The 24,989-nt window shown below is 42.8% G+C and overlaps 1 protein-coding gene and 1 long non-coding RNA gene across 2 annotated transcripts; one reads left to right on the top strand and one right to left on the bottom strand.

The window, feature by feature from the left end:
• Positions 1-9,906: 9,906 nt before the first annotated feature.
• On the bottom strand, positions 9,907-14,112 carry TXNIP (thioredoxin interacting protein). The gene is made up of 8 exons (XM_082367895.1): positions 13,588-14,112; positions 12,990-13,059; positions 12,736-12,883; positions 12,422-12,524; positions 12,032-12,288; positions 11,774-11,930; positions 11,509-11,660; positions 9,907-11,376 (listed from the first exon to the last, which is right to left on the bottom strand). The coding sequence occupies exons 1-8, from the start codon at positions 13,835-13,837 to the stop codon at positions 11,341-11,343; spliced, it is 1,173 nt and encodes a 390-aa protein (XP_082224021.1). The 5' UTR covers positions 13,838-14,112; the 3' UTR covers positions 9,907-11,340.
• On the top strand, positions 14,047-24,854 carry LOC309616980. The gene is made up of 2 exons (XR_014237699.1): positions 14,047-14,121; positions 21,611-24,854. It is a non-coding gene; the product is annotated as an uncharacterized lncRNA (long non-coding RNA).
• Positions 24,855-24,989: the final 135 nt, after the last annotated feature.

Raw genomic sequence — 24,989 nt, 5'->3', positions numbered from 1 at the left:
GAAATTAGCAGTAAACAAAAATAAAAGACCCTGGAAAATCTCCTTTTACCTTTCTCCCCTGCATATACACACATACCAGACCTAATCTGGTTAACTATGTTTGTGTCTATGTTGGGGGCACAATTGACCTCCTAAATCCCACCTAATGCCAGCATGTGTACTTAAAAGAGTGGGAACAAAGAAGATTCTAGACAAGAGACAGTAGCGGAGAACTGAACACACCCCTGCCCCCGCCTCTATACACACACATCCTTTTCCCATGAAACAGGGGAAGGATAAAGGTTAGAGTGGCCTCTTGGGATCAGTTGTACTTCCTCAAAGACAAAGTGTCAGAGAGATCAGACCATTCTTGGACTCTTTCCTATCTGGCCTCCTGCCCTTCCTGGCAGGTGACCTTGCTGAACAAAGCCAGAGACAGGGGACCCAGCAGCTTCCCCAGATTCCGGAACAGTTCCAGGAATGAGCTAGACTGTTTCCATTGACCTTTCCCCTACTTTCCATAGGTTCTCTTGGGCAGGCTGAGGCGGAAGCCTAAGACTCAGTAAATAGAGTCAGGGCTGCTGGACCTCTGGAGGACCACCTGAGAGGGTAGAGGTCCAGGCACTACTTGCAAACATTTAGAGAGGCCCCACGCGGTTCTTGCTCAGCCCTGTACTGCATGCCTGCTTATGTTGAACAGATTGCTCCCATGCCCACAGCCTAGGCTGCTCTGGCCCCAGGCAGGGTAGGTTCTCAGTCAAGAATCCTACCTATCCTTCCATACCCCATGTTCCATCCCTAGCCTACTGGTCCCCTCCCACCTTGGGCAGGAAGCTTGAGATTGGGGTCTGCAAATTTAAGCTCAGGGACTCAAGTGATTTGAGGGAGGGCTGAATGACAGACCTGGATACAACATGCAGTTTAGAAGATTGGGAGTAGAGACCAAAGAAAATTGGAGGGTCAAATATTGGGTGGACAGGACACCCATGGTTGGTGAGATGAAGACACGTAATTTCCTCAATTCATTTTTATTGCTGTTTGAACTTTGAAAGGAAGGAAGGGTGGTTTGTAGGCCTAAGCTAGTTTAAGAACTAAGCCAAAGGGAAAGCTGCCATCTCAACTGGGCAAAGCACTGGTTTACGGTCCTAGTTTCACCACTCCATAGCTTTGTACCCTTGGGAAAGTCATCTAGTCTCCAAGCGTCAAATTCCTCATGTATGAAAGAGAATTTGAGTTAGATGTCCACTAGGAAATCCTTCAAGCTGATGTTGATCCACCTGCAAGAATCCAAATGGTTCTGAGAGCAAAGGTCAGGATGTGTCCAACTTTTGCTGAATTCATTCCATCTGCTGGATTTCCCCACCTTATTCTCAGCTGAGCAGGCTCAACATACCTCAGGCAACTAGCCAGTCCTTTCCAGGAACCTGCTTCAGCCCAAGTAGCAGAAGGATCAGCAAGTCCATTAGCTAGCAAGGAAGGAGACACCCCTGCAGCAGAGTTCAAGGTCACAATCAGCAAGCCAGGACTCAAATCAAGCAGGCCACCAAGGAATTTCTGACTGAGGAAGGGGCCTGTGGGGCAGGTCCTCCCTATCTCCCCCTCATGTAGCATGTCTGGCCAGAGGACAGAGAAGAGAAATGAGCTGGACAGGAATAGTTCAGTTAGCTAATCTGGCCAGACCAGTGGTGACCCTTTCTCCACTGACCTTTCCCCTAATGAGGCTCACTTCTTCCCCAAGGTCATTTGGGACCAGAAAGTGGGAAATAACAAGTTTTAGTTTCCTAGTATCGACTCAGAAAGGTCTTTGCCTTATCCCCAACAGGACTTAATTTGCCATTTTGTACTCCGGAGGGAAGGGAGGTTCCCCCTGCAACTCTAATGGGAGTCAGTGGAAAGACAGTGATCCAACCCTAATTGCAGGACCTGAGAGGCTAAGTGTGATCACCCTGGGCACCCAAAATGTGGGGGGAAGGAATCCAGGGATTCCTCAGACCCAGTCCTGACCAATGCAGGGAGGGGCTATGCCCCAGTGACCTCTGACTCTGGGACTGTTCTCCATTCTCAAACCTCTCCTCCTCCCGGGATTCTCAGCTGTGGGCTGAGGTTCCCAAGACTTGGACCCCTGCCTCTCCTCGCATCTTCTCCATTCTCTAAGTCCATTTCCCTTGGTATAAAATAGACAAGGAGAAATATCCAAATCCTGTCTCTTACGTTCTCTGTTACACTCAGGGCAGCCTTAATAGTGCTAGAATAGGAAGGAGGTTAGACCTGTCTTTGCCTTACCCAAAAGGATGGGGGGGACAAACTAACCTGAGTCAGGAACACAGATCTGGGATATTTCCTATCTTGGAGAGAATAGATGAAATCCCATGTGGACAGGGAAAGAAGCCCTGGTACTCATCCTCTTTATGCTCTGCTATGGCCAGAGAAGTAGCCATTCTAGAGGGGAAATTCCCTCATCTAAGGAGGTCAAGGTAACTCTTTTACCTCATTTTTCGTGGGCAGGGGTGGTAAGAGGATGTGAAACAAAGATGGGCTCAGTGAGAGGAAGGACAAATGCTGACTGGTCCTTTTCTCAGCCCTCTGCTTCCTGTCTCCAAGCCTCTCTCTTGGCCCTTGGACAGTCTTTCTTGTCTGACCATACTTGGATGCTCTTGGCCCCTCACCTCTCCCTTACTTGGCTCCTGTTTTGAGACTTGCTTTCCATCCTGAGCCACCATTCTAACACCTGTCCAGAGCTATCAGGGATGTTTATAAACCTCTCAGGAGCTGGACTGGGCCAGGTCAGGAGGGGTGGCTAAGAGCCAGAAAGAGAGCTTGTCACTCAGACTCATTCTTATTGTCTTTCAGATTCCTTTCCTTTTCTGACTCTCTAACCACGTCTTTCTTTCCATGTCTCTCTTTGCCTCATGTCTTTAGCATTATGCTACTTAAATTAGGTTATCAATGGGTTATGTGGTGAGGAATATTTGGAGCCACAGACTACACATCTTCCAGAATGTCAATTTTACTTTTCAGATTTGCTGGGGGAAGATAAATTATTCTTATACTAAAATTACACAAATATATTATGCAGTGTGAATCAAAATTTGCACTTTTTAGACATAAAACTGGTACTTCAAAGACATTTCTGGCTTGTGACAGGCTACTTTGGACTGTTCCAGAAGCCCGGGGGAAAATTCAGTTTCCCTAATCTTAGGGGTCCTTCAGAAGAAATATTTGAGAAGCTCTACTTAGAGCAGAGGTGACAACCTAAGGCAAAAACCTTAACACCAGACAAGAGCCAAGGGTATAAAGGAGTGAAGCAGGTGAGTGTAATGCAATAGGGAGTGGTGAGAACTGGCAGATATAAGTCTGCCTGACCCTTTTAGCTCTAGCAGGTTGATGCCATGAAGGAATGTGGGCTCAGTGTTACCAAATGTGGTTGCTTTTTAAGGGAAGCCAGAACAATAGATTTTAGTGAGATCTGGTTTTTTTAATGTTTACAACCAATTCAAATATTTAGGAAGAAACTGTACAAGTTTCTAAATGCCTGCAAGCTGATTCCACCTATGGGCCCTCGGTTTGCTGCCTCTGACCTCTATCAACATTTCTTCTGCTTCCCAAAAGTGTATGTGGCCCAAATCTGGGCTTCCAAGGTCTCAAATTCTGTTCCCAAGAGCTGGGGGCAGTGAGCTTCATGAGGTTACAGGGGAGAATGGAGCTCTCCTGCAGGACAGCTTGGGGAGGTAGAACTGAAGAGAAGCCTTTGGGTACCAATGGCAGGTGACACCTTTCTCCAGCGGGAGAGAAGGAGCCATTGGTCACTGCCCAGCCACCTTTTCCCTGATCTTCAGGGATATGGAGCTAAAAACATCTTGGGGTCTGGAACAGAAACCAAAGATTCCTCAGAGTTGGAAGATGAGACAAGCATGAAAGCCCACGCATAGAGAGAAATGGGAGAACAGGAGACGAAGGAAGGAAGCTGTGAGCCTGGATAGATGAAGGAGGAAGTCAGAATTTAGATAGGTAAACTGGAGAGGGAGGGGTCTTTAGCCACAGAACCATATAAGGGAAACACAGTTCTCACGCTCCTGAACCCCACCTCCCCTCCCAGCAACTGAAATCCTTCCCCTGTCCATCTGTCCAAGAGGTTAAAAATATCTTAGCTGGGTACCCAGCCAGACATTTCCAAGAACCTGTTTACCGACCATCTGATTGACTTGGAGAGGTGGTCAGCAGCTCCATCACCCAACAAGGAATGAGAATGGACCTTGCTTGACATTCCAGGACTCAAGACCCATGGGTGTCACAATTCTGTCCCCATGTTCTGCCTTTCCTCTTCCCTCTCCCATCACTCCATGGCCTGGAGATGACCAGTCAATTGGTAGTCAGAAAAATCCCAGTCTTCAGTCTGTCCATCCTTTTCATAACAGCCTCCATAGAAAGTATAGCAGGGTCACACCAAGGGAAAGGTCAGGACAAGACAGGAACAGCCTAAATAGGCTAAATTGGGCCTCATCAGTGGGGCTCACCTCCACTGGCTTTTGTGCTACTCAGTCTAGCCCACCTCAGGGAAATAAATCAAATGAGATGCAATACCTTCAAATAAGGAGCCTGAGAGTTCTTTGTAGTGTCACAAACAGCACTCTCTGTTTCTCAGTTTATCACTCCAAATGGTGGGAAGCTTTCCCCTGGAGTTGTATACTGAAAAGTTAAGAAAGCTCAATTAATTAATTTCCAGAAGGTGACAGAGTTACTCCAGAGGCCTGTGAAGCATGCTGGGAGTATGAGAGAGAAAACTCTAGTGGTCCCAGAGCTATACCATGGGGGTGTGCAGAGGGCCTGTCCTGGCCTGGGGGTGGGAGTCCCAATAGTGGGCCACCTCTCCCACCACAAAATTAACTACAGGTTGAGTCAGCTTCTGTACACTGACCTCTTCTCAGACTGTTTTGCTCCCCCAACACAGGAAGGGAATCAAGAGGAGTAAAGAGAGGGTGGTGTTACTTACGATAGGTCAGAGAGGAGGAACAAATTTGGGGACATGCCTGGGAGTGAGCTAATCAAGGTGGTGGTGGTGAATATGCCTGCCTCCTCTTTTATTTTAGATAACAAGCACAATAACTTCGCCATTGTTCTAACACTTTATATATATATATGTATATATATATATATATACATATATATATATACTTTTTTTTTTTTTTAGGAGAAATAAAGCTGCATTAGTTTGCTAGGGTTGCCAGAACAAAATGCCACAGACTGGGAGACTTAATTAATTTTCTCACAGTTCTGGAGGCTTTGAGTCCAAGATCAAGGTGTCCGCAGGTTTAGTTTCTTCTGAAGCCTCCCTCCCTTGCTTGCAGATGGCCGCATTCTTTTTTTTTTTCATTTAATTAAAAAAATTTATTTTATTTATTTATTTTTGGCTCTGTTGGGTCTTCGTTGCTACACGCAGGCTTCTCATTGCAGTGGCTTCTCTTGTTGCGGAGCAAGGGCTCTAGGTGCATGGGTTTCGGTAGTTGTGGCTCACGGGCTCTAGAGCACAGGCTCAGTAGTTGTGGCACACAGGTTTAGTTGCTCCGCGGCATGTGGGATCTTCCCAGACCAGGGCTTGAACCCGTGTCCCCTGGATTGGCAGGCGGATTCATAACCACTGCACCACCAGGGAAGCCCCTGGCTACATTCTTGCTGTGTCCTCACATGGACTTTCCTCTATGAGCTGAGTGTGCATGTCTGTGTCCTAATCTTCTCTACTTATAGGAGCACCAGCACATTGGATTAGGGCCCAGCCATATGACCTCATTTTAACTTCATCACCTCTCTTAAAGCCCTATTTCCAAATACAGTCACATTCTGAAGTACTAGGGTCTGGACTTCAACATATGAATTTATGGGGTTTCAGTTCAGACCATAAGAGCAGTTGCTCCCTGTTGGTTGAAGCAGAAGTCTCTTCTCAGAGGAGAGAGGAATCTTCCCACATGGCCTAGAACTTCTTGACCCAGCCAAGTCATGGCCATGGCTCTGATTCCCTGTTGTTTTATCACATGTCTCTGTGACTGAGAGTGTAGGTCAGGGAGTGAAAAAGAAATTATGTCCTCAGTACCTTTTCACTAAATATTTCAGCCTTTGTGAGGCCACATATTCACAAAAGAAGTAAAGAAGTTATGTTTTTCTCACCAAGTGGTTGGCCTTGGAAGGCACACAACTCACTGAGGAACCACATAAGTGTCTCCAATATGCTGAGGCAGGCCATGAACACAGGAGCTGTAGACAGTGAGAAATCAGATGTCACAGCCTAGTTGGGAAGCAGGTGCATCACCAGGTTAATTCAATCAAATCAGTGTTATAGGTGCTGGGGTTGAGGAGGGCGTCAGTCCTGGAACACTTTATCAGAGAAATTTATATTTTCATATGGCCTCAAGTTACTGGCGTCCTCCAGTACTCCCTTTAGCATTTCTTGATGGGTAGGTATTATGGTACTGAACTCCTTCAGCTTTTGTGTGAGAATGTCTTTCATTTTTCCTCATTCCCAGGTTTCACATGTGGATGACCAGGGTTCACACTTAAAGAACTTTACTATTTTCTTACAGCTACATTGGCCCACCAGGAAAATAACTTGCCTGGATATTATTTCTTGCTTTTAATGGTCACGATTTTTGCCAGAAGATGAAACAATGGATGTCCTCCAGCATCACATCTATGTACATATTTCTCTGCAATGTGTCCAGCAGGTCCCACTCTTTGTGGCTGAGTTCTACAAACACGTCTTCAAAGGTCACTGATCTCTAAAGCATCATGGATATTCTGGTTCAATCAGCATCATTCTTTCCAATGCCTCCCAGGACTTGCTGTATTCTGTTGGTCAGAAGCCAGTCAGTAGCCACTTAGTAGTTGCACAAAGAGTGGAGTTTCCTCGCTGGATGTGGATCACAGTCTGTGGCTGGAACATCCAGGAAGGCGGGTTCGGTGTTCTCCCCCAGAACTGGGGAAAGTGGCTGCATTCTGGAAATAACTGAAAGTGATAAAAATCCAGCCTCAATCATCACTGAGAAGGTGGGGATAAACCGCGCGGGGCAGCCGGAAATGAAGGCACGGTGCTGGGAGGAGCGGGCATGACCCCTTTTCACAGGTTGGGGCGCCGGCGGGGAGCGTCTTCCTCCCGCAGCCCCTCCAGCCGCCACACGTGCTCCCGCCGCCGCCATGGCGCCTCCCCTCCCCACACATATTTTTAAAATCCTCACTTCTATGGTAGTTACTATTACTGTTTCCCATTTTACAGATAAACTGTAGCACAGAGAAGGTTAAACAAGTTGCAAGGTCATACAACTAGTTAAGTGGTGGAAGTAGGATTTGAATTTAGATAGTTTGGCTCCAGTTGGTATTGTGCTTAATTACCAAACTATACTATTTCTCCTTAATAGTATAGGGAGGCTGATCCCTGAACTTTTTCTAGGCTATAGACTCACCTATTGGGCCAGGACCTGCAGCCCTGGTTCTGCAGTCATCTCTGAGAGGAAGTTTTTCGGTTTTGGAAATGGAAGTGAATGTAGGGTCAGAACAGAGAATGGGACAAAAATTTCTTTCTTTCCACACCAGAACTATTGAGGTCAGGATGCTTGGGACAGGGGCCATCAGAGGGTCAGTAAAACATTTTCCTTATCCATCTTATGCATTCCATCACCTAGAGATAGTCCAAGGAAAGAATACTAGGAAGGGGTCTGTATACTACCGAAAGAACTGGGCAAAAGCCACTCTTTTACCCCACTTCATAACCTTCAGCTCTTAGATGATTGTTTTTTGTTGACCAGGTGTTTGGTCAGATCTTCTCTCCATACTTTTCCCTCCCGATGCCTCAACCCAAGTTATATCCTTGTTTTTCCAGTCTGTTCAGAGTTATCAAGGTAGCCAAGGATCCTGGTTGTGGAAGTATCTGTTCTTTCCTTGTTAATTTTACTTTCTCTAGCTCTTTTCTCTCTTTAGTTTTCTTTCTGTCTTCTCTCAGATCTTCCTATACCAGATTGGGCCTAATGAATAAATGATACTAAGAACTGGACCTCCTCAAATGGCTGTACATGTAGGTTATAGCTCTTTAAAAATTAAAAGGCATATGAGAAGAGCAAAGGAAAGGAAGACCCAAGATATCCACCCACTTAAGTGGAGAAACAGCTGGGCCGGGACCTAAGGAAGAGTACTTAAGCAAGCCTATGTGCAGATGTCCTGGGGTGGGGTAGAAGTTGTGTATCGAAGGCAAAAGGAAGTCCGGTGGAGACTTCTGTGCTCTAAGGGAGGGATGCGTTTCCTCTGGGTGAACAGCTATAGCTGCTTCCTTCCTTCCTCAGATTTTGCTGTGCTGTTTAATATGATAGTCACTAGTCACAGGGAGCTAACTAAATTTAAAATAAACAGAAATAAAAATTCAGTTCATCAGGAAGAGTAGCCACATTTCAGAGCTCACTAGTCACATGTGGATAGTGGCTACCGTATTAGGGCAAATACAGAACTTTTCCATCATTACAGAAAGTTCTGTTGGACAGTGCTGGATTTGAGGTATTAGGGTATCAGGAGGAGGTGCATATGTTCTGGCCCTTCAAGGATCAAATCTCTATCAGACCTTGGGTGTAAGTTATCTACCCTCTCCATCCCCTTCTCATATCAGGTACCAGTAGCCAGGCTGTATACACAAATAACCAGGCTTCTGTACTCCATGGTCTCTCCATCTCTTTGTCCTGCCCTCTGGCCTGCTCTTGTCCTTGCTCTATCCCTCCAGTCCCTGCAAAACAAGCTCCAGAAAAACTTTTCCATCAACTTTGACTTAGTTTCCTGGTCACAGAGTTGAAAAAGGGCGGAGGCACTAAATTGTTGAACAGGTAAGAAAAGGAGGCAGAGGTGAGAGTAAAGGTCACAGTCACCATGGCAGCAGAGCTAGAGACTGACACCTTGGTAAAGAAAAACAACGGCCAGGAGAGAGCAAAAGAGCTGCTGAGAATGCAAGATAGATGCAGACAAAGATTGAAGTGGAAAAGAATCTTTTCAATCCTACTTTCTGTTCAATTTACATTGATTTTATGAACTTCCAGGAGCCTGAGGTCTGGAATTACTATGTGGAGGTCCATAGAAAAGCCAACCCCCAAATAAGCGCTAGGACTAGATTTGTCTGCAAAGGTTTAAATGAACCAGAAATCAGAATGTATGCTAACCTCTCCCATCTCAGGGTTTCTCATCACTAGTCACTCCTAGTCACTCCTTTCGGAATAATAAAAATCATTTCAATTAGAGGTGGAATTGTGCCATCAATCAGTTATTACTCTACAAGGAAGTAACAGAAACTGCTGAAGCATATCATAAGGAATGAGGGTTGGTTTGAATATTCAGCAAACATTTACTAGGTTATGATCATGTACTTGGATACGAACTGTAATGGGAGCTGCAGAGATAAACGGTAGCTGCCTTCAAATAACTTGGTCGTAACTCTAAATCCTTAAGTCCGGTATTATGTCTTCCTGCATATAAACCAGGCTTATACTGGGAAGAAACTATGATGAAACCAAATTATGAAAGAGACCCATAACCTTTTCCTTCCAAATCCCCTCACAAACTTCATTTCCCTGTATTTCAAGAGCTCATTAAACAAAAATCAAAGCTTCATGCACTCCAAAGTTGAAGGAATTTAGTAATGATTAACTATAGATGTAGAAAACTAGCTTAGACCACCAGAAGATCCCACTACAGTTCTTTAGTGAATTGGACAAAAGACAGTGTAGCTCAAATTCCTTCCCTCTTCACCCCACCAACCCGCATTCTGACTATATTCATTACGGTCCGTAGGAAATGGTTTCTCTACAGGGTTTTCAACAATGTGAATTGTGAAGTAGGGGGAAAGCTCCTTTGGGCACATTTTCTTTCTAATAACTTCTTCAACACCATCTCAGAGACAAGAAAACAAACTTTTTTGCCATTAAAAAAAACTTTGTTTTATTTATTTATTTTTTACAAAGAATACCCCCACCTGGGGTGAAAAAATATATCTGGTTAAGTACAAAATATAGTTTTTGTCATACAAAAAGATATACAGTTAAAAAACAACAAAAAAATGAAACCACCTTCAGCCCACATACTTTCTCAGGAAAGGGAAGATAGAGCTCAGTGCTCTGACACAGGACAGTGAACAAAGTGCTAAGGCTGGGGGAGACTGAGCAAGTGCTAGAGGCTGCAGTGCGAGAGGGGCTGTCAACATCCCTGTCTCCTAACACTGGGCAGGAATGGAGGCCGCACAGCTTCTATGAAGACCTGCCCTCTAGTTTCTCATGGCAACATCTGGATGCTCTGATCACAGTGTTGGGGCATTTTGATCTAGAGTTCCTCCTTGGGTTTGGAGAAGTCACAGTGGGCAAGGCTGATAGCAGCAACCCTTCTCATATAATTAGAGTGTCAGAATTGCAGAATTCTGTACACTGGGACAAAGTCTCAAAAGCAGTAACACTTTTTTTGTGTGTGTCATTGTGCTTACCCCTAGAGACATAGTAGACCAGTTTTAGCTTACACTTGAGAAAGGAAAAAAATCCCAAATTTGACAGAAACTAAAGTGCTAAGAAAATCACCTCAGAATCAATTCCAAGGAGTCACATGAAAAGAAAAACACATTCTCCCACATGAAAATGTTTGCCAACAGGAGAACACAGTGCAATAGGCTCTAAAAATGGCTTTTAAGACCTTTGGTGGGGCACAGTTACTACCACTTTACACCTGATTAAAGTACTTTCTGAACAAAGACAACCTTTGAGCTTCTTCCCTTTAATCCACATGGGAAGCTCACTCCAAAGTCCAAACCAAATCAGCTCTGGAGGGCTTTTTTTTTTTTTTCTTTAAGTGTACAAACAAAGGGGAACAACGATTTTAAGAACATCCTTTTCACAAAGTTTTGGCCATGATTTTTTTCCTTTTCATTTTCCTAGTTTGCTAAATTGGCTCTCCTCTACATGGCAGAGGTTCAAGGTCTCTTGTTATAACAATCTATCATCCCCTCCATAAAACACTGGGAAGACCATGCCAGGAGGCCATTTCTACCCCTTATTCAAAAGTACTGAAAATGCCTCAATTTTCAAAGAGATTTAAGAAAATGGGATTGGCCTGAATTTTTCTAGTATGTTTTTAAACCCATCCAGCAAAATACCCCGTATCACATCTGACTGGCTGAGGACGAGTGCGCACCCATTAAAGCCCAGGAGATTGCATGCTGATCACCTCCTACACTGGAGAGTCAGAGGCTGGGGTGGACCGGTACCCCACTGTAGAGACTACTGAGTCTCTAAAAAAGTACGAGTCCGGGAAGAGAGATGAAAAGAAACAAGTAGGTACAGCTGCTTCTTTTCTTCCACATGCTCACTGCACGTTGTTGTTGAGGATGCAGGGATCCACCTGGGAGGAAGAAAGAAAAGAACATTTTAGTTTGGGTGAGAACTAAAAGAACAACCCAGTTTAGCAATCCCTCCAAGTCAACTTCCTATAGTAGGCTTCGGGCAAATGTAGTGGTAAAATGACAATTCTCACCTCAGTGTAAGTAGGTGGTGGCATGAACTTGAACTCAGGAGCATACATAAAAATAGGGCTGTCTTGAGAACCATCTGTGTCATCTAGCAGAGGAGTAGTGGGGCTCTCCAATCGGTGATCTTCAGGAATGATATCCATATAGCAAGGAGGGGCTAGAGAGAGAAAGTATGGGGATAAGAAGCCTGGCCAAGGAATGCTTGACCGTCACCGATTTTACAAACCCAAGCACGCCAGAAAGGAAGAACAGACATTAAGTCTAGCTCACCTTCTGGGGTATCGGGGATGTTTAGATCCACCCAACTCATCTCAGAACTGGTTCGGCTGGCCATGCTGGATGTCCGGCTACTGAGGCCTGACCTGCTGCCAATTACCAGGGGCAGGTCAAGAATGACTTTCTTGGAGCCAGGGACGCTAACATAGATCTAGAAAAGGAGACGGCAGTTTGTTAGACTGGAGATCTGGAGAAAACACCACTATTGTTCTGACAGATGAACAATTTCTCTCTCCAGCCCCACCCACTCACCAATAAGGAGTATTCAACTCGAAGGATGTTGCAGCCCAAGATAGAAGGTCTGATCTTCTGCACCCGAAGGCTCTTGCCACGCCATGATGCGCAAGTTCCTGAGATAATATGATTGCCTCTGACCGATGACAACTTCTGCGTCAGCATCTTAGTTTGGCCATTGGCAAGGTAAGTGTGGCGGGCTACAATGGCAGCTTTGGGGACCACGATGCGGGAACTTGTATTCTCAAAGTCAGCATGGATGTTAATCTCATCACCTAGCAATGAGAAAGATGAAAACTGATGCTTAGTACAGTTGATGACTTTTCATCTGTCCCTGTCTCCTGCCCTCACCCCCAAACCCACAGTTCCTGTTTTAATAGTCTCCCATTTTAAGCACTAGATCCTTACCTTCACAGAATCCTTTTCTGTCTATTCGGGCAGAGACGGAAACCCGCCCATCAGGAATAAACATGCAGGAAACTTTCTTCTCCTTTTTAGCAGACACAGGTGCCTATGTAGAATGGAGGAGAAAAACGTGTTTTGAGAATTTCTAGAGATCCTTTCTCTGCTTCTCTTTCCTTTCCACTGCTTATTTAGAATAGGCAGCTTTCCCTCCCACCTTGATGACTTAGGACTTGATTCCCTGAGGGGCTTCACTCTAATGCCCTAGACACTTATTATCCCTGAAACCCAGAAGAATAGAACTTTAAAATGAACCTCACCAGTAAATCAGGGGTATTGACATCCACTAGATCCATCACTTCAAAGTTTTTCTTTGTCTCCTGAGTTGGGTGGCTGGGGCGATCAAGAAAAGCCTTCACCCAGTAGTCTACACACCCATATTTTCCTTTGAAAGATGTTCCCAGAGGCCTTTATCAAGAAAAAAGAAACAATTAATTTAAAAATGCTCTCCAAGAAGAGTAAGTGATCAAAGGAGGGGAAGATAAGTCCACAGATGCATTTAGCTGATACATACCCCTGAGGAAGCTCAAAGCCAAACTTGTATTCATATTTGTTTCCAGGTCTCATGATCACCTCATTCTCACCTGAAGGGAGAGAAAAGCGAGTGGCCATTAGGTTTGTTACACTTAAAATGCATCTGTGCGGTATGGAATTCTTGGGCAGCATACAAGAGTATTGTAGAACCCCCATTTTCATCCCTTATGTTCTTAAACGAGAGATTCTGATGCATTTCGTTGGGCCAAAAAGTTGCAAAGCCCTGCAGTGCTCAAAGGCTCAACCAGGACAGTTAAGCTACTATCATCTCAAACAGGAAGCAAACAGAATAAACAAGTTATGCACACAGAAAATCTTTCACTAGCTAAGGAAACATCCCTCAGGATCACCTACAGAACACAGCACCATAAGAAACTGCACACATCACCCTTTTTCGGGTGGGGGGTGGGGGGAGGGAGGAGTTTGCAAATTAAAAATAAAAAAGATAAGGAAGCCACACAAAATGCAAACCACACAACCTGAGCAACTTAGAATCTATACTGTAGGCTCCATTTATTCGTTTTCAATTCTCTTCTCGAATCAGCTTTCACCTTCCAGCAAACAGCTGGGTCACTCACCTGTTGGCTGGTCGTCCAGGAGAAGCGTGTCTTCGTAGCGCAGGTAGTTCAGTGTCTGTTTGCACTGTTGGGATCCCTGCATCCACAGGACTTTGGCCACTCCGCAAGCCAGGATCCTGACAGCTTTGACTCCAGTGACTTCACACACCTCCACTATCACCCGGCCAGCCACCTTCTCCCCACTGCCGTACACCTTTTCGGGGTCGTTAAAGACCACCTCGAAAGACTTGATCTTCTTGAACATCACCATAATCGGGCTGGGTTGGCTTCAGAGTTAAAAACGAGGGAGGAAAAACAGAACCCCAAATCAAAGGACCCTTAGCAATAAGTTAAAATTATTTCACTCTTCAATCCTCTACTAAATTTTCGATAAGATGTCCACGAAAATTGTAAGCTGCTGCTTAGGCCAAGGGATTTCAAAAGAAAAATAAACCCTTTCTTTTCTTTTTTTCCTCCAACAGCTGGAAGAGAGCCCCGGATCTCTGCGGAAAAGCTAAAAGCACACCGCCCGAGGAGACGAAAAGAGAGTTACAAGTAAGAGCCGGAAACTGCTCTATATAGTAGCCCGGCAGGCAGGGCCACGCGAGCGCTGGCCTGGAGGCTCGTGCTGCCCTCGTGCACAGCCCTCCCATTGGCTGCCCGTTCCTTGTTTACCAGGAGCCCGACCAATCAGTGAGGTCGCAGCAGCGCGTGGACACAGTGTGCTCCTGGCTGGGAAAATAGTTGTTGTGCATCGCTGCAGGGCCAGGAGGAGGGGGTGGAGGGGTTGTGGGGCGGCTTCCCTTGGGCCCAAAGGAAGGGAGGCTTCGCTGCCCCTAAAATTTATCCGAGGCCAGAGTCCTTCGAAGGATACTTTTGAGGTGCCAGCGATGTTTTGAGGTAAAAGGAAAATGTGCTTATGAGGGAATTTCGTGCCTAGCCTCAGCCAATGCAATTAATTTAGAGGCAACTGTTTATTTCCGACTCACAAATCGCAAGTCGTGTGAAAAACAATCCCAGAGCTCCAGAATAATTTAGGATCGGGGCGGAGGACAGGGAGTGCCGCTGTTACTGTTCAGGAACATCTCCTTTGTCCTTCTGTTGCCCCGCACCTCTTAAAAACCAACAAACAACACCCCACCCCACCCCCCAAAAAAACCTGCTGTGCGGGAAGGAAAAGAGAGCTTGTCACAAAATTTTAACCTCTCTTCAGCGCTCACAGGAAAGCGAGTATGTGGGACTGATCGGCCTTCTCCCTCCCTTTCTAGCCCCCGGGCTCGGGGCTGTGTGCCTCAGCCCATGCGCCCTCCACTCTGTTCTCGGGACCGGAAACAGTGCGGGCGTGTCCACATCCTCTTGCTTATCCCCTCAACTCTTCAGTCCCTAACTGAAAAGTTGGGGAACACTTTATGTTCCGCCAGTTACCTCACTACCTCTTTAGTAAAGTGTGTTTTTTAGGCTCTGATTATCTCTCACTCTCTGCTTCTCCAGGAAAGGAAAAAAAAAAAAAAAAGGGTGCTTCACTCTTTTCATTCCCCCCACCCAGTTACTTTAACTCTTTCTTGTCTTCGTCCCCTCTCCAACTTACGAAATCAAAAGTACATCCCTAAATCTGCTGCCTGCATTCCTCACAGCCTTCAAATTAGTTAAAAGCAAGAAAGTTCTCTTGTTTGTAACCAAAGTGTCCGAGGAAAGATGGCCGTATTCCTGTTTGAAGGAAGAATTCCCCTGTCTTTGAAAAGCTTCTCGTTTTTTGTTGTGTTTTGTTTTTTTCCCTAAGCTGTTTAGAAATTGCTGAGAAAGGGAAGAGAAGACAGAAGGATCACTAGCACACTATGTATTCATGCTAAAAGAAGCCTTGACTCTTCATCCTGTGTTGTCGTTTGGCTCTCTGTCAGATGGGCTTTTCCTTAGCTGGCCATGAGGTGCCTTAGGAACCGACTCCTGAGAAATTTTTCATAAATGCAATAAGAAAAACTTGTGTGCAGAGATACAAGGATTCTTCTCCCTTGTCTTTGATTCCTGATTCCCTCCCATTTGTTAGGGAATCAGGAGATGACCTCATTTCTTGTGCTGGAAAGAGAAAGACAATGTCCCGAAGATTGAGATGAGGAAGTAAATAAGAAGCATTAGAATATCCAGAAATCCTACCCTCTCAGCAAAAAGACGGCTATTCATTTCTGTGAAAGATCCTTTTTCCTTCCTCACACACCCTAACTAGGTTGACACTCTAAGGCTAACAAGTTACAACTCAACCCCACCATTAAGCAAGCTCAAAAATCAGGCATCAAGACTACTGGAAAGCGCACACACACACACAGCACCAACCCCCAGGAACAAAAAGGGGAACATGTTGATCCTTAGGGTGTGTGGGTTTGAGGCGGCACCGTGTTCAAGAAAGTTAACCAATAAGGCCTGAGTTATTTTCAGTCGGTCAACAGTATTGATTGAGTTGATTGAGTTATCTGGAGCAGGGAAGGTGGGACTCTCATTAAAGTAATTTTAAAATTTTGAGGGCTTCCCTGGTGGCGCAGTGGTTGAGAATCTGCCTGCCAATGCAGGGGACACGGGTTCGAGCCCTGGTCTGGGAAGATCCCACATGCCACGGAGCAACTAGGCCCGTGAGCCACAATTACTGAGCCTGCGCGTCTGGAGCCTGTGCTCCGCAACAGGAGAGGCCGCGATAATGGGAGGCCTGCGCACCGCGATGAGGAGTGGCCCCCACTTGCCACAACTAGAGAAAGCCCTCGCACAGAAACGAAGACCCAACACAGCCATAAATAAATAAATAAATAAAAATTAAACTTAAAAAAAAAAAAAAAAGTTAATCGATAACATTAAAAAAAAAAGCTTCCTAATTTAAAAAAAAAAAAAAATTTTTTGAATTGTAGCTTCTGAGAATTTTTAGTTTGATACATATGAAAGTGTACATAAGTATGAAATATCAAAATGTTTACAAAGAAATACATGAATCAATATTGTTAAACAGTGTGTGATGTGTAACTACATAAATTTTGAGGGACTGAGAGGAGAGGTGAGTGTAATAGACCAGGGTGGTGTTGATTTGGGACCTCTTAGAGAAAAGGGAATGCTGATATTTATTTGGGCACATCTGTGAACTACTGACTTTTAAAAAAACCTTAATACCATTCCCTTTTGCTCTAAGTTCCTCTCTTGGGCTCCAGTTTCTTCTTTCTTTCCTGTTCAAAACTCGGTACAGACCACTTGTTTGCGCTGTGCTACGACTGGGTTCCCTTAAATGCCAAAAACCTATTTCACTTTGGCAGCAGCTGCTGCCTACCAGGCCTGTAGCCAAAGCATGTTCTGAAATGGAGTCCCCCGGCAAAGTTGTTTACAACCTTTCACCTTATAACCTGGTATTCTGATGAAAATGTGCCTTCTGATTCTTCTTTCTCAGTTCCTGTGCCAAAGAAGAAAAAATCTTGTAAACTGCTGTCCTGAAAACAGAGTACAAACACTTGTGGGGTGCAAGAGAGAAAAAGGGCAGGTCCAGTAAGGAACAGCAAAAGAGGGCTAAGTCCAGTTTTGCAAATTAGATCATCTTTACCTGCTCCTTTCCCACCCTCTTCAATCTCAGTGCCAATAGGAAACCAAGTGGTGATTGTTGTTTGCTTTACAGGAGGTGGTTGAGTAAAGCCCAAGCGTTCATGAAGAGAAGTGCCTTCAGTGCTCAACTGCCAATCAGAGACAAGGAGCTGGTTGCATTTCTCTTTTCTTTAACCTCTGGTGTGATAAACATTTAGGACTCTAAAGACTCAAGTTTCCTAATAACCCCTTCTTTTTTCCTTTTAATTGTTACTGTCATCTCCACTCGGTAAACTTCCCTTTTACTCTTATCTTTTCCATTCTCCGCTAGGGAATATTATTTTAGAGACAAATAAAGGGAGTGTGGCATTTGAGACTGATCAACTTTGCGTATGCCTCCAAGTCATAGATAACAGAACTTAGAGTTCAAAGTGACTTTTTGGCTATTTATTGAGCACCTATAATGGACCAGTTCCTTTACATAATTACCTCAATAATATTTTATTTATAGGTTTATCTGTCATCTTGTTCCAGAAGGGCTTTAAGGGTAGATTATTTCATTTAATTCTCACAATAACCCTGTGACTCAGGGTTGATGAAGTCAGGCTCAAAGGGTTAAGTAATTTGCCTGCAGTCACAGATTTTGTAAATAGAGCAAGATGTTGAACCCAGATCTGTCTATATGTACCCTTTCTAATGTGTTGTCCTGCCTCTCAGTGCTTTAACACATGGTATCCTGTTTGATCTTCACTGTGAAGGATTCAGAGCAAGACTCATAAAATGTTAGAGTTAAAGGGGACTCTAGCAGTCTTTTTTTAAAAAGACGTATTCCCTTATTTTAGTTAAGTGACTTACCCTAGGACATACAGCTAGTAACTGGTGGAGCCACTCTCCAAACCCAAGATTCTTAATACTTAATCTAGAGTCTTATCTCTAGTTTGCTTTGTAAGGGTTCTTGTTTTTCAGTTTAGCTTTAATTATCAAAAAATACTTCATCAGAACAGATTGGTGGTTGCCAGGGGTTGGGGGGGGGGGCGAAATGGGTGAAGGGAGTCAAAAGGTATAAACTTCTAGTCATAAATAAGTCATGGGGATGTAATGTACAGCATGGCGACCATAGTTAATAATACTGTATTGCATATGTGCAAGTTGCTAAGAGGGTACATCTTAAAAGTTCTCATCACGAGAAAAAAATTCTGTAACTATATATAGTGACAGATGTTAACTAGACTTATTGTAGCGATCATTTTGCAACATATTCAAATATCCAATCATTATGTTGTACACTTGAAACTAATATAATGTTGTATGGCAATTTTACCTCAATTAAAAAAAAACCCTCATCTGGAAGTCCACATTTCATGTTTATTGGGGTCTATTTTTCTACTATGTTGAAGAAGGAATGGAGATGTAGAAGTTGTCCAACTTCAGGGAAAGATGGGAAGAGGAGGTAAATTAATTTGTTCAGAACTACTGCAGACTCATTTAAGATATTTCTTAAAGTTGCCTTATTATATAAAAAAAAATTTTTCCCCCTCTCATGCTATCACCCATATGTTTTCTTTCCTTTACTGTCAAATTTCTTAAGAGAGTAAATTATACCAGCTTTCTCTGTTGGCTAAACTTGTCCCTTTGTAGTCTGGCTTCTGCTATCACTGAAATGGTTTTCTTAAAGTTTTCCAGAGGAAACCAGAGTAGTTTTTTAGGCCTTATTTCCCTTGACTCCTATATAATTTGAAAACTGCCATCTTTTTAAATTTAAACATTCATCTTGACTTTTGGATTTTATCCTTTTTCTCCCTTGCTAGCAATTCCTTTTTTCTCTGCCCCCGCCCCCCCGAAAGCTTTTCTCCTTGGCCCTCTCCTTTTCTGTCTTCAAGCTTTGCTGTTCAGTTTGTCCATCTGTACATCACTCAAGGAAACCTCTAGCCCATCTTGAGATTTCCAGTTGGCATCTCAAATTCAACTTGTCTAGTATGGAGCTCATAATCTTCCCCCGTGCTCAACCTCAGTTCTTACCCTTGTTTCTTTTAATGGGACCATTATATATTCCCCTGGTTATCAAGGCATAAAGTCCCGAAATTGCCTTCAATTCCTTCCTCTCTGACATTCCCCACGTTCAATCAACTGCCAAATTCTGAAGAGGCCATCTTTCCAGTGTTTCTAGAATTTCTTATTTCTTACTCCACTGCCATCACTCTGGTTCATGTCCTTGTTACTTTTGCCTAGATTATTTTAATAGCTTTTAGCTGATCTTTCTGCTATAATCTATAGACCATGACTAGATTAATCTAACACAATTGAGTTCCTATCTGTTCCTGTGATGCTCCAAAACCCACTGCTTACTGAATCAAATTCAAATGCTTCAACCTGGTATTTGAAGCCTTCACAAATTGACCTAACCCAAACTTTCCAATCTCATTTCTCTCTACTTCCTCAGAAGTGTACCCTACACATCAGCCAAACCTGAGTACTCAGTATTCCTCTAATATATCGTTCTCCGCATTTGTTTATGCTTTTCTCTCTACCTGGAATGCCTGACTTTCCTTCCCATCTCTACTTTTTGAAATCCTACCCACTCTTCAGTAGACAGCCAAATGACTTTTCCTGTATGAAACCTTTCCTGATTCCCAAATCCCCTCATCTCTCATCTTGTAACCAGATAGGATTTCATTCTCTTTGCATACTCCATTCCACATTGTTTATATTTCTCATATGGAACTTACATGTAAAGTTTCTTTTCTCTCCTAGGTAATGAATTCCTAGAGAGCAGGATCTGTGTCTTTTTAATCTTTTTATTCTTCATAGCATCTAGCAGAGTACATTTCATAGAGAAAATATAAACTGCATTGGTGGACTGGGATATGTCTCTGGAGTAGAATATGTTACTAATTCAGAACCTAGTATAGTTTCTTATCAACAATAAGAAACCTCAATCTCAGTTCCTTCTGCTATATTTGAACATAACCAGTCCCTCCTCGAAGCCTGTGGCCCAATTATGTATAGAGCAAGGGTGGTGAGGGTGGTGAGGTGGTGAGGGGTGATGGTTTATTTCTCTATGAGGGAAATTTGGACCGTGTTGATGTTTATAAACATGAGAGAGATGGGACATTTTGTGCTTAAACCAACTTCCCCTTTTCTGAGAAATTCTTACACAATTCAGTAACCCAGTTGGCTCAGCCCTGCCACCCAGTGGATAAATTAGAGTACTATTGAGATCCTTAGTCCACACAGAAGCTTTTCTGAGACCTGAAACTTGACCCAGACCACTCCCCTGAGTGAGGAAGATGATTCTTTGATCCTGAGAAAGGAGCAGAGGAGGGAATATGGTGTTCATGACTGAGAGGAAGAAATTACATATTAAAACAGTTTTCTCTTTTTTACCCATTTAACAGTACTTTCTATGTTAATAGCATTTTATAAATGTACATAGAGCTAAATATACATGTGCATTATAAAGCAATTGCACAAACATTAGATTCTCACTAGATAGGCAGGCAGATATTTTGTAGAAAGGAATATTGCAATACAGAGAGCTCAAGTGACTTGCCTAACTTCACACAATTAGGACAAAATTCATCTAATTTATGGCTCAAAAATCTTTCCACTAGAGCATCTCTTATCCTTTAAAAAAAAAAAGTCATCTCCTTTGTAAAGATTTCTCTGATTTCTACAAGCAGATTTGATTGTCACTTTCTTTGTATTCCTAACAGCATATTGTACATACTTATATATATTATGAATATTGATCATTTATCTGTTTATTTGTCTGTTACTTCCCACTAAACTGAGTTTCCCAAAGATAGGAACCATGTTGTCTTATGGCCTGGCATAGTTTAGGTGCTTCAAAAATTCTAAATAAGGGTAAAAGTCAATCCGTAGAGGATTATTTTAGCCTGATCAGCTAATGTGTAGCATATTTAGCCCATCCCATTGCTCATCCTTCTGGTTTTGGTTTCTTCTCCAGCACTGATGGTATTCTCCCCAGGCTTGGTCGTGGTAGATGCAGGACAGTGATCTCCATAAAGAGAAAATTAAGCCATGGCAGAACATTTTCTGTTCCAGGTGCTACAGTTTCAGCAAAGGACCTTTCGATTCTTCGCTGGGGTGAGGCAGGGTTGGAGGGCAGGATGAAGAGACTGATTAATTTTTTAAAAAAATCCAGCTTAACTAGTTCCTCATAGGTAGAAGTAGAAATGCTGTATCAAAGACTGATTACACAAAACCCTTGATATTAAAAATATTGAACCAGTAGCAAAGAATCATTCCATAATAGCCCTGCAGTGGAGGCAGAATCCAGTTATCTTTCCTGATTTCTCTTTCACTTTCTCAAAGCCCACCCTCCATTCACACACAAATTTTACCTCAGGAAACGTATGTAACTTATTTCTTCTTATTAACTATTAGGAGGACGATGAATAATTTGGTGTGGGAGTAGGCAGAAAAATTGAGGAAAGCCTATTATTTTCTAATGTTCTATCTTCCTTCCTTTCCTTAGTGCTGGTGCAGTTTCTTGGCACTGATTTTGAGAACGTGTAATTACTGGACCATGGAAATTATCTGTTTCCTTGAGAAGAAATGTGGGAAGGAACTTGCCATGAAGTATACAAGGTGGGGTGAAGTGGGTAAGAAGGGGGTTGGGTAGACCTGAGATATGGTTGAGGTGTCCACAAGTATAAGAAGCTAAGGGGAAATGCTCAGGACTGGCCAAGGTGGAAATGCCCTCTCTTTTTAAAATCAAAATAATGTAACATAATATAGTTAAAAATCACATAATATTTGATGCTTATGCAAAACCCCAGCAGTCCTCAGTTCACTCCACTGAGATAGTCTCTTCCAATTATTTCAGCTTTTTCATCTGGTATTTACTTCATATTTCTAAATTATATGTTTCTTCTTTTGTTTCTTAATTTAGAAATATTAGACATATCTGCTCTTTTTTTGTTATAGTATTTGAAATTTTAAGCATCTTACATCACATTGTATCCCTACCTTCCTGTTCCTCCTACCCCATCCTCCTTATAGAGTTATATAACAGTTTTGGCCAAGTCAGTAGTCATTGTTTACATTATTATCACTGTGTAAATAGCATCAATTGTGGAGCCAAGTAGTGTATTTTGATTGTTTTGTGTCCTGAACAACCCTTTGTTTGTTATGAAGTTATAATTATTTAAGCAGTTTATTTAGTTTATTATGCACCTATCCTCAGTTTATGTCTGAAATGCCAATTCTGTCAAATACTTATTAATATTTTCTCTCAGATGGTCAACAGATCAGATAATCTAAGAAATTAATTTTCTTTTTCCTGAAGGCTTGTTCCATCCTCACTGGGTAATTCTTTTTAGTCATCAGTACTATCTGCTGACTGTGAAGTGAAGCGGAAAGACAAAACTGAGGCACAGGGTTGATGTTTTTAAACCAGAAAATGTCCTTTCTGTGATCTCTGACCTGGAGAATGACAATCTGGAGGAAGGAATATGGTCCTTGTGATAGGAGTAGAAGAGAGAGTATACAATATTTAAATATTCTCTTTCCTTTCCCCATCATCCTCCTCTTTTCTGTGTTTTCCTAGAAGAAGGAAATTCTGTTCTAATCTTCCTTTTTATAGTGTGGTCATTCTAAGCCTTCGACTGATCCACCAAAGGAAGAGGGAAATGCAGGCTACCTATTCTTTTAAATTACATATTTATTAGGTATACTGGATGTTTGATGAACTGCACATATTTGAAGTGTATATTTTCATGGCTTTTGAAATGAAATCACTGCCACAATCAAGATAATGAACATGTTACTCCAAAAAATTTCTTCATGTGTCTTTGTAAACCATCCCTCCCTCCCTCCCCCTGACCATCCCCAGGCACCACTGATCTTTTTCTGTCACTATATATTAGTTTACACTTTCTATAATTTTATATAAATGGAAGTATACAGTATGTAGTCTTTTCTGTTGTTGTTTGGCTTCTTTCGCTTGCATTCTTATTTTGAAATTCATCATATTGTTGTGTGTATCAGTAGTTCACTTCATTTTATTGCTGAGTGATATTGTATGCAAGTCATTGTGCAGACACATGTTATCATTTCTCTTGTATCAATACTTAGAAGTGGAATGTTTAGATTGTATGGTAAGTATATGCTTTTAAAGAAACTGCCAAACCAATTTACAAAGTAGTTGTACTATTTTACATTCCCACCAGTAGCATGTGAGAGCTTCACAATTTGCCAACACTTGATATGGTCAATCTTTTAAATTTTAGCCATTCTGGTGGGTGTGTAGTGTTTTCTTATTGTTTTTTTAAAATTTGATTTGCATTTCCATAATGAGTAATGATGTTGAGCATCTTTTCATGCACTTATTTTGAGCTACCCATTTTTAAATACTCCATTGGTAATAGGGTTAACCTAAGTTTGGGCAAAGGAAGCAGTGTTGCATGACAGGTGCCATAAGAGAATCTCACTCACCAATTGGCTATGAAATTCTTCTTAACTTACTTGAAATTCCCACACCTGAGGGACAAAGTTACATACTCTTTTGAGTTAAGAGAACCAATATAAGGAACAGTTTCTAAAAAAGATGGTTTGAGTTAAAATGCCTAAGTTATCTGTAAGTGAAGACAGCAATGGATATGTTTCCTCCAATTTTCTTCCATTAGAAAAGATTGCTTTCTAGCTTAGCTAAAGGTCATATAGGGACTTCCCTGGTGGTCCAGTGGTTAAGACCCCTGCTTCCACTGCAGGGGGCGTGGGTGCCATTCCTGGCCAGGGAACTAAGACCCCACATGCCTCGCGGCATGGCCAAAAAAAAAAAAAAAAGAAAAAAATTATAGAGACTGTGCTTTGCAGGAATGGCAGAGTGGCTATGGTCCTTAGAGAAGGTGGAGAGACCAGAATAGAGGATGAAGAATTGCAAAAGAAATTTGAAATGGCAGCCCAGATAGGACCCCCTGCCTGGTAAGCAATGGCTGGTGTGTATATGTATCCTAGGGGAGTTTGGTCAGGTGGGTGAGACTGAGAGAAGAGGGAGGAGACAGGGTGAATACACAATTATGTTAGGGAGGGCAGGCCCTAGATAATGGAGTGGCTGAAGGGGAGACTGAGACCAGAAGCAGGGGGACAACACTGAATGTTAATGTTATCTCCTTCATAGTTCTGTTCAGAACAGAACTGTTACTTTAGAACATCCTGAACTAGAACAGCTTCCATTTTCAGTCTTTTCTTCTACAAACTAGATTCCTTCAATTTTGGGCCTTTCCCGCCCTTTTCCAGCTCTCCCTTTTGGGTTTCATGTGATAGAAGAAGAGAAGTTTTTTGTGGTGGCAGCCATTGCCTGCAGCTCCCCTTCCCTGCCAAGCTCCACAACCAGAATCTTTAATGGCTGTTTCCTTGACAGCATAGTTTTGTGGTTTAGAGTTAGTTAGGTCTCTGGAGCCAAATTGCCTGGGTTCAATCTCTGGCTCTACCATTTATTAGCTGTATTACTGTGGGCAAGTTGCTTAATCTTCCTGTACCTCAGTTTCCTTGTATAAAAACAGAGATAAGAATATTACCTTCCTTAGAGAGTTGTGAGGATTAAATGAATTAATAATTTTAAAGTGTTTAGGGAACCATTGGTGGTCCAGTGGTTAAGACTTGGCGCTTTCACTGCCATGGGCCCAGGTCCGATCCCTGGTTGGGGAACTAAGCCATGCCGCATGGCCAAAAAAAAAAAAAAGTGTTTAGAACATTACCTGGCAAGTTTTAAGCTCTCAATAAATGTTAGCTGTTAATTGAATTTAAACTCTTTGGCCCCACTTTCAAGGCACTTCATAATCTGGCCTCTGTCCATCTACCCTTCTATCCCAGTACTTCTTGTCTACTTCATTTGAGTTTTGCTGATTTCC

The sequence above is a fragment of the Balaenoptera borealis genome (genome assembly GCF_965194805.1).
Source record: "Balaenoptera borealis genome assembly, chromosome: 1".
NCBI lineage: Eukaryota > Metazoa > Chordata > Mammalia > Artiodactyla > Balaenopteridae > Balaenoptera > Balaenoptera borealis.
This window is presented reverse-complemented; position numbering and strand designations above follow the sequence as displayed.

Excerpts from the sequence above, each read along its gene's own strand:
- TXNIP (XM_082367895.1), bottom strand. The coding sequence starts at position 13,837 with ATGGTGATGTTCAAGAAGATCAAGTCTTTCGAGGTGGTCTTTAACGAC. Across the intron at positions 12,884-12,989 it reads GGCTTTGAGCTTCCTCAGGG|GCCTCTGGGAACATCTTTCA; the intron begins GTATGTATCAGC and ends TTCTTGATAAAG. Across the intron at positions 11,377-11,508 it reads CACCACCTACTTACACTGAG|GTGGATCCCTGCATCCTCAA; the intron begins GTGAGAATTGTC and ends TCTTCCTCCCAG.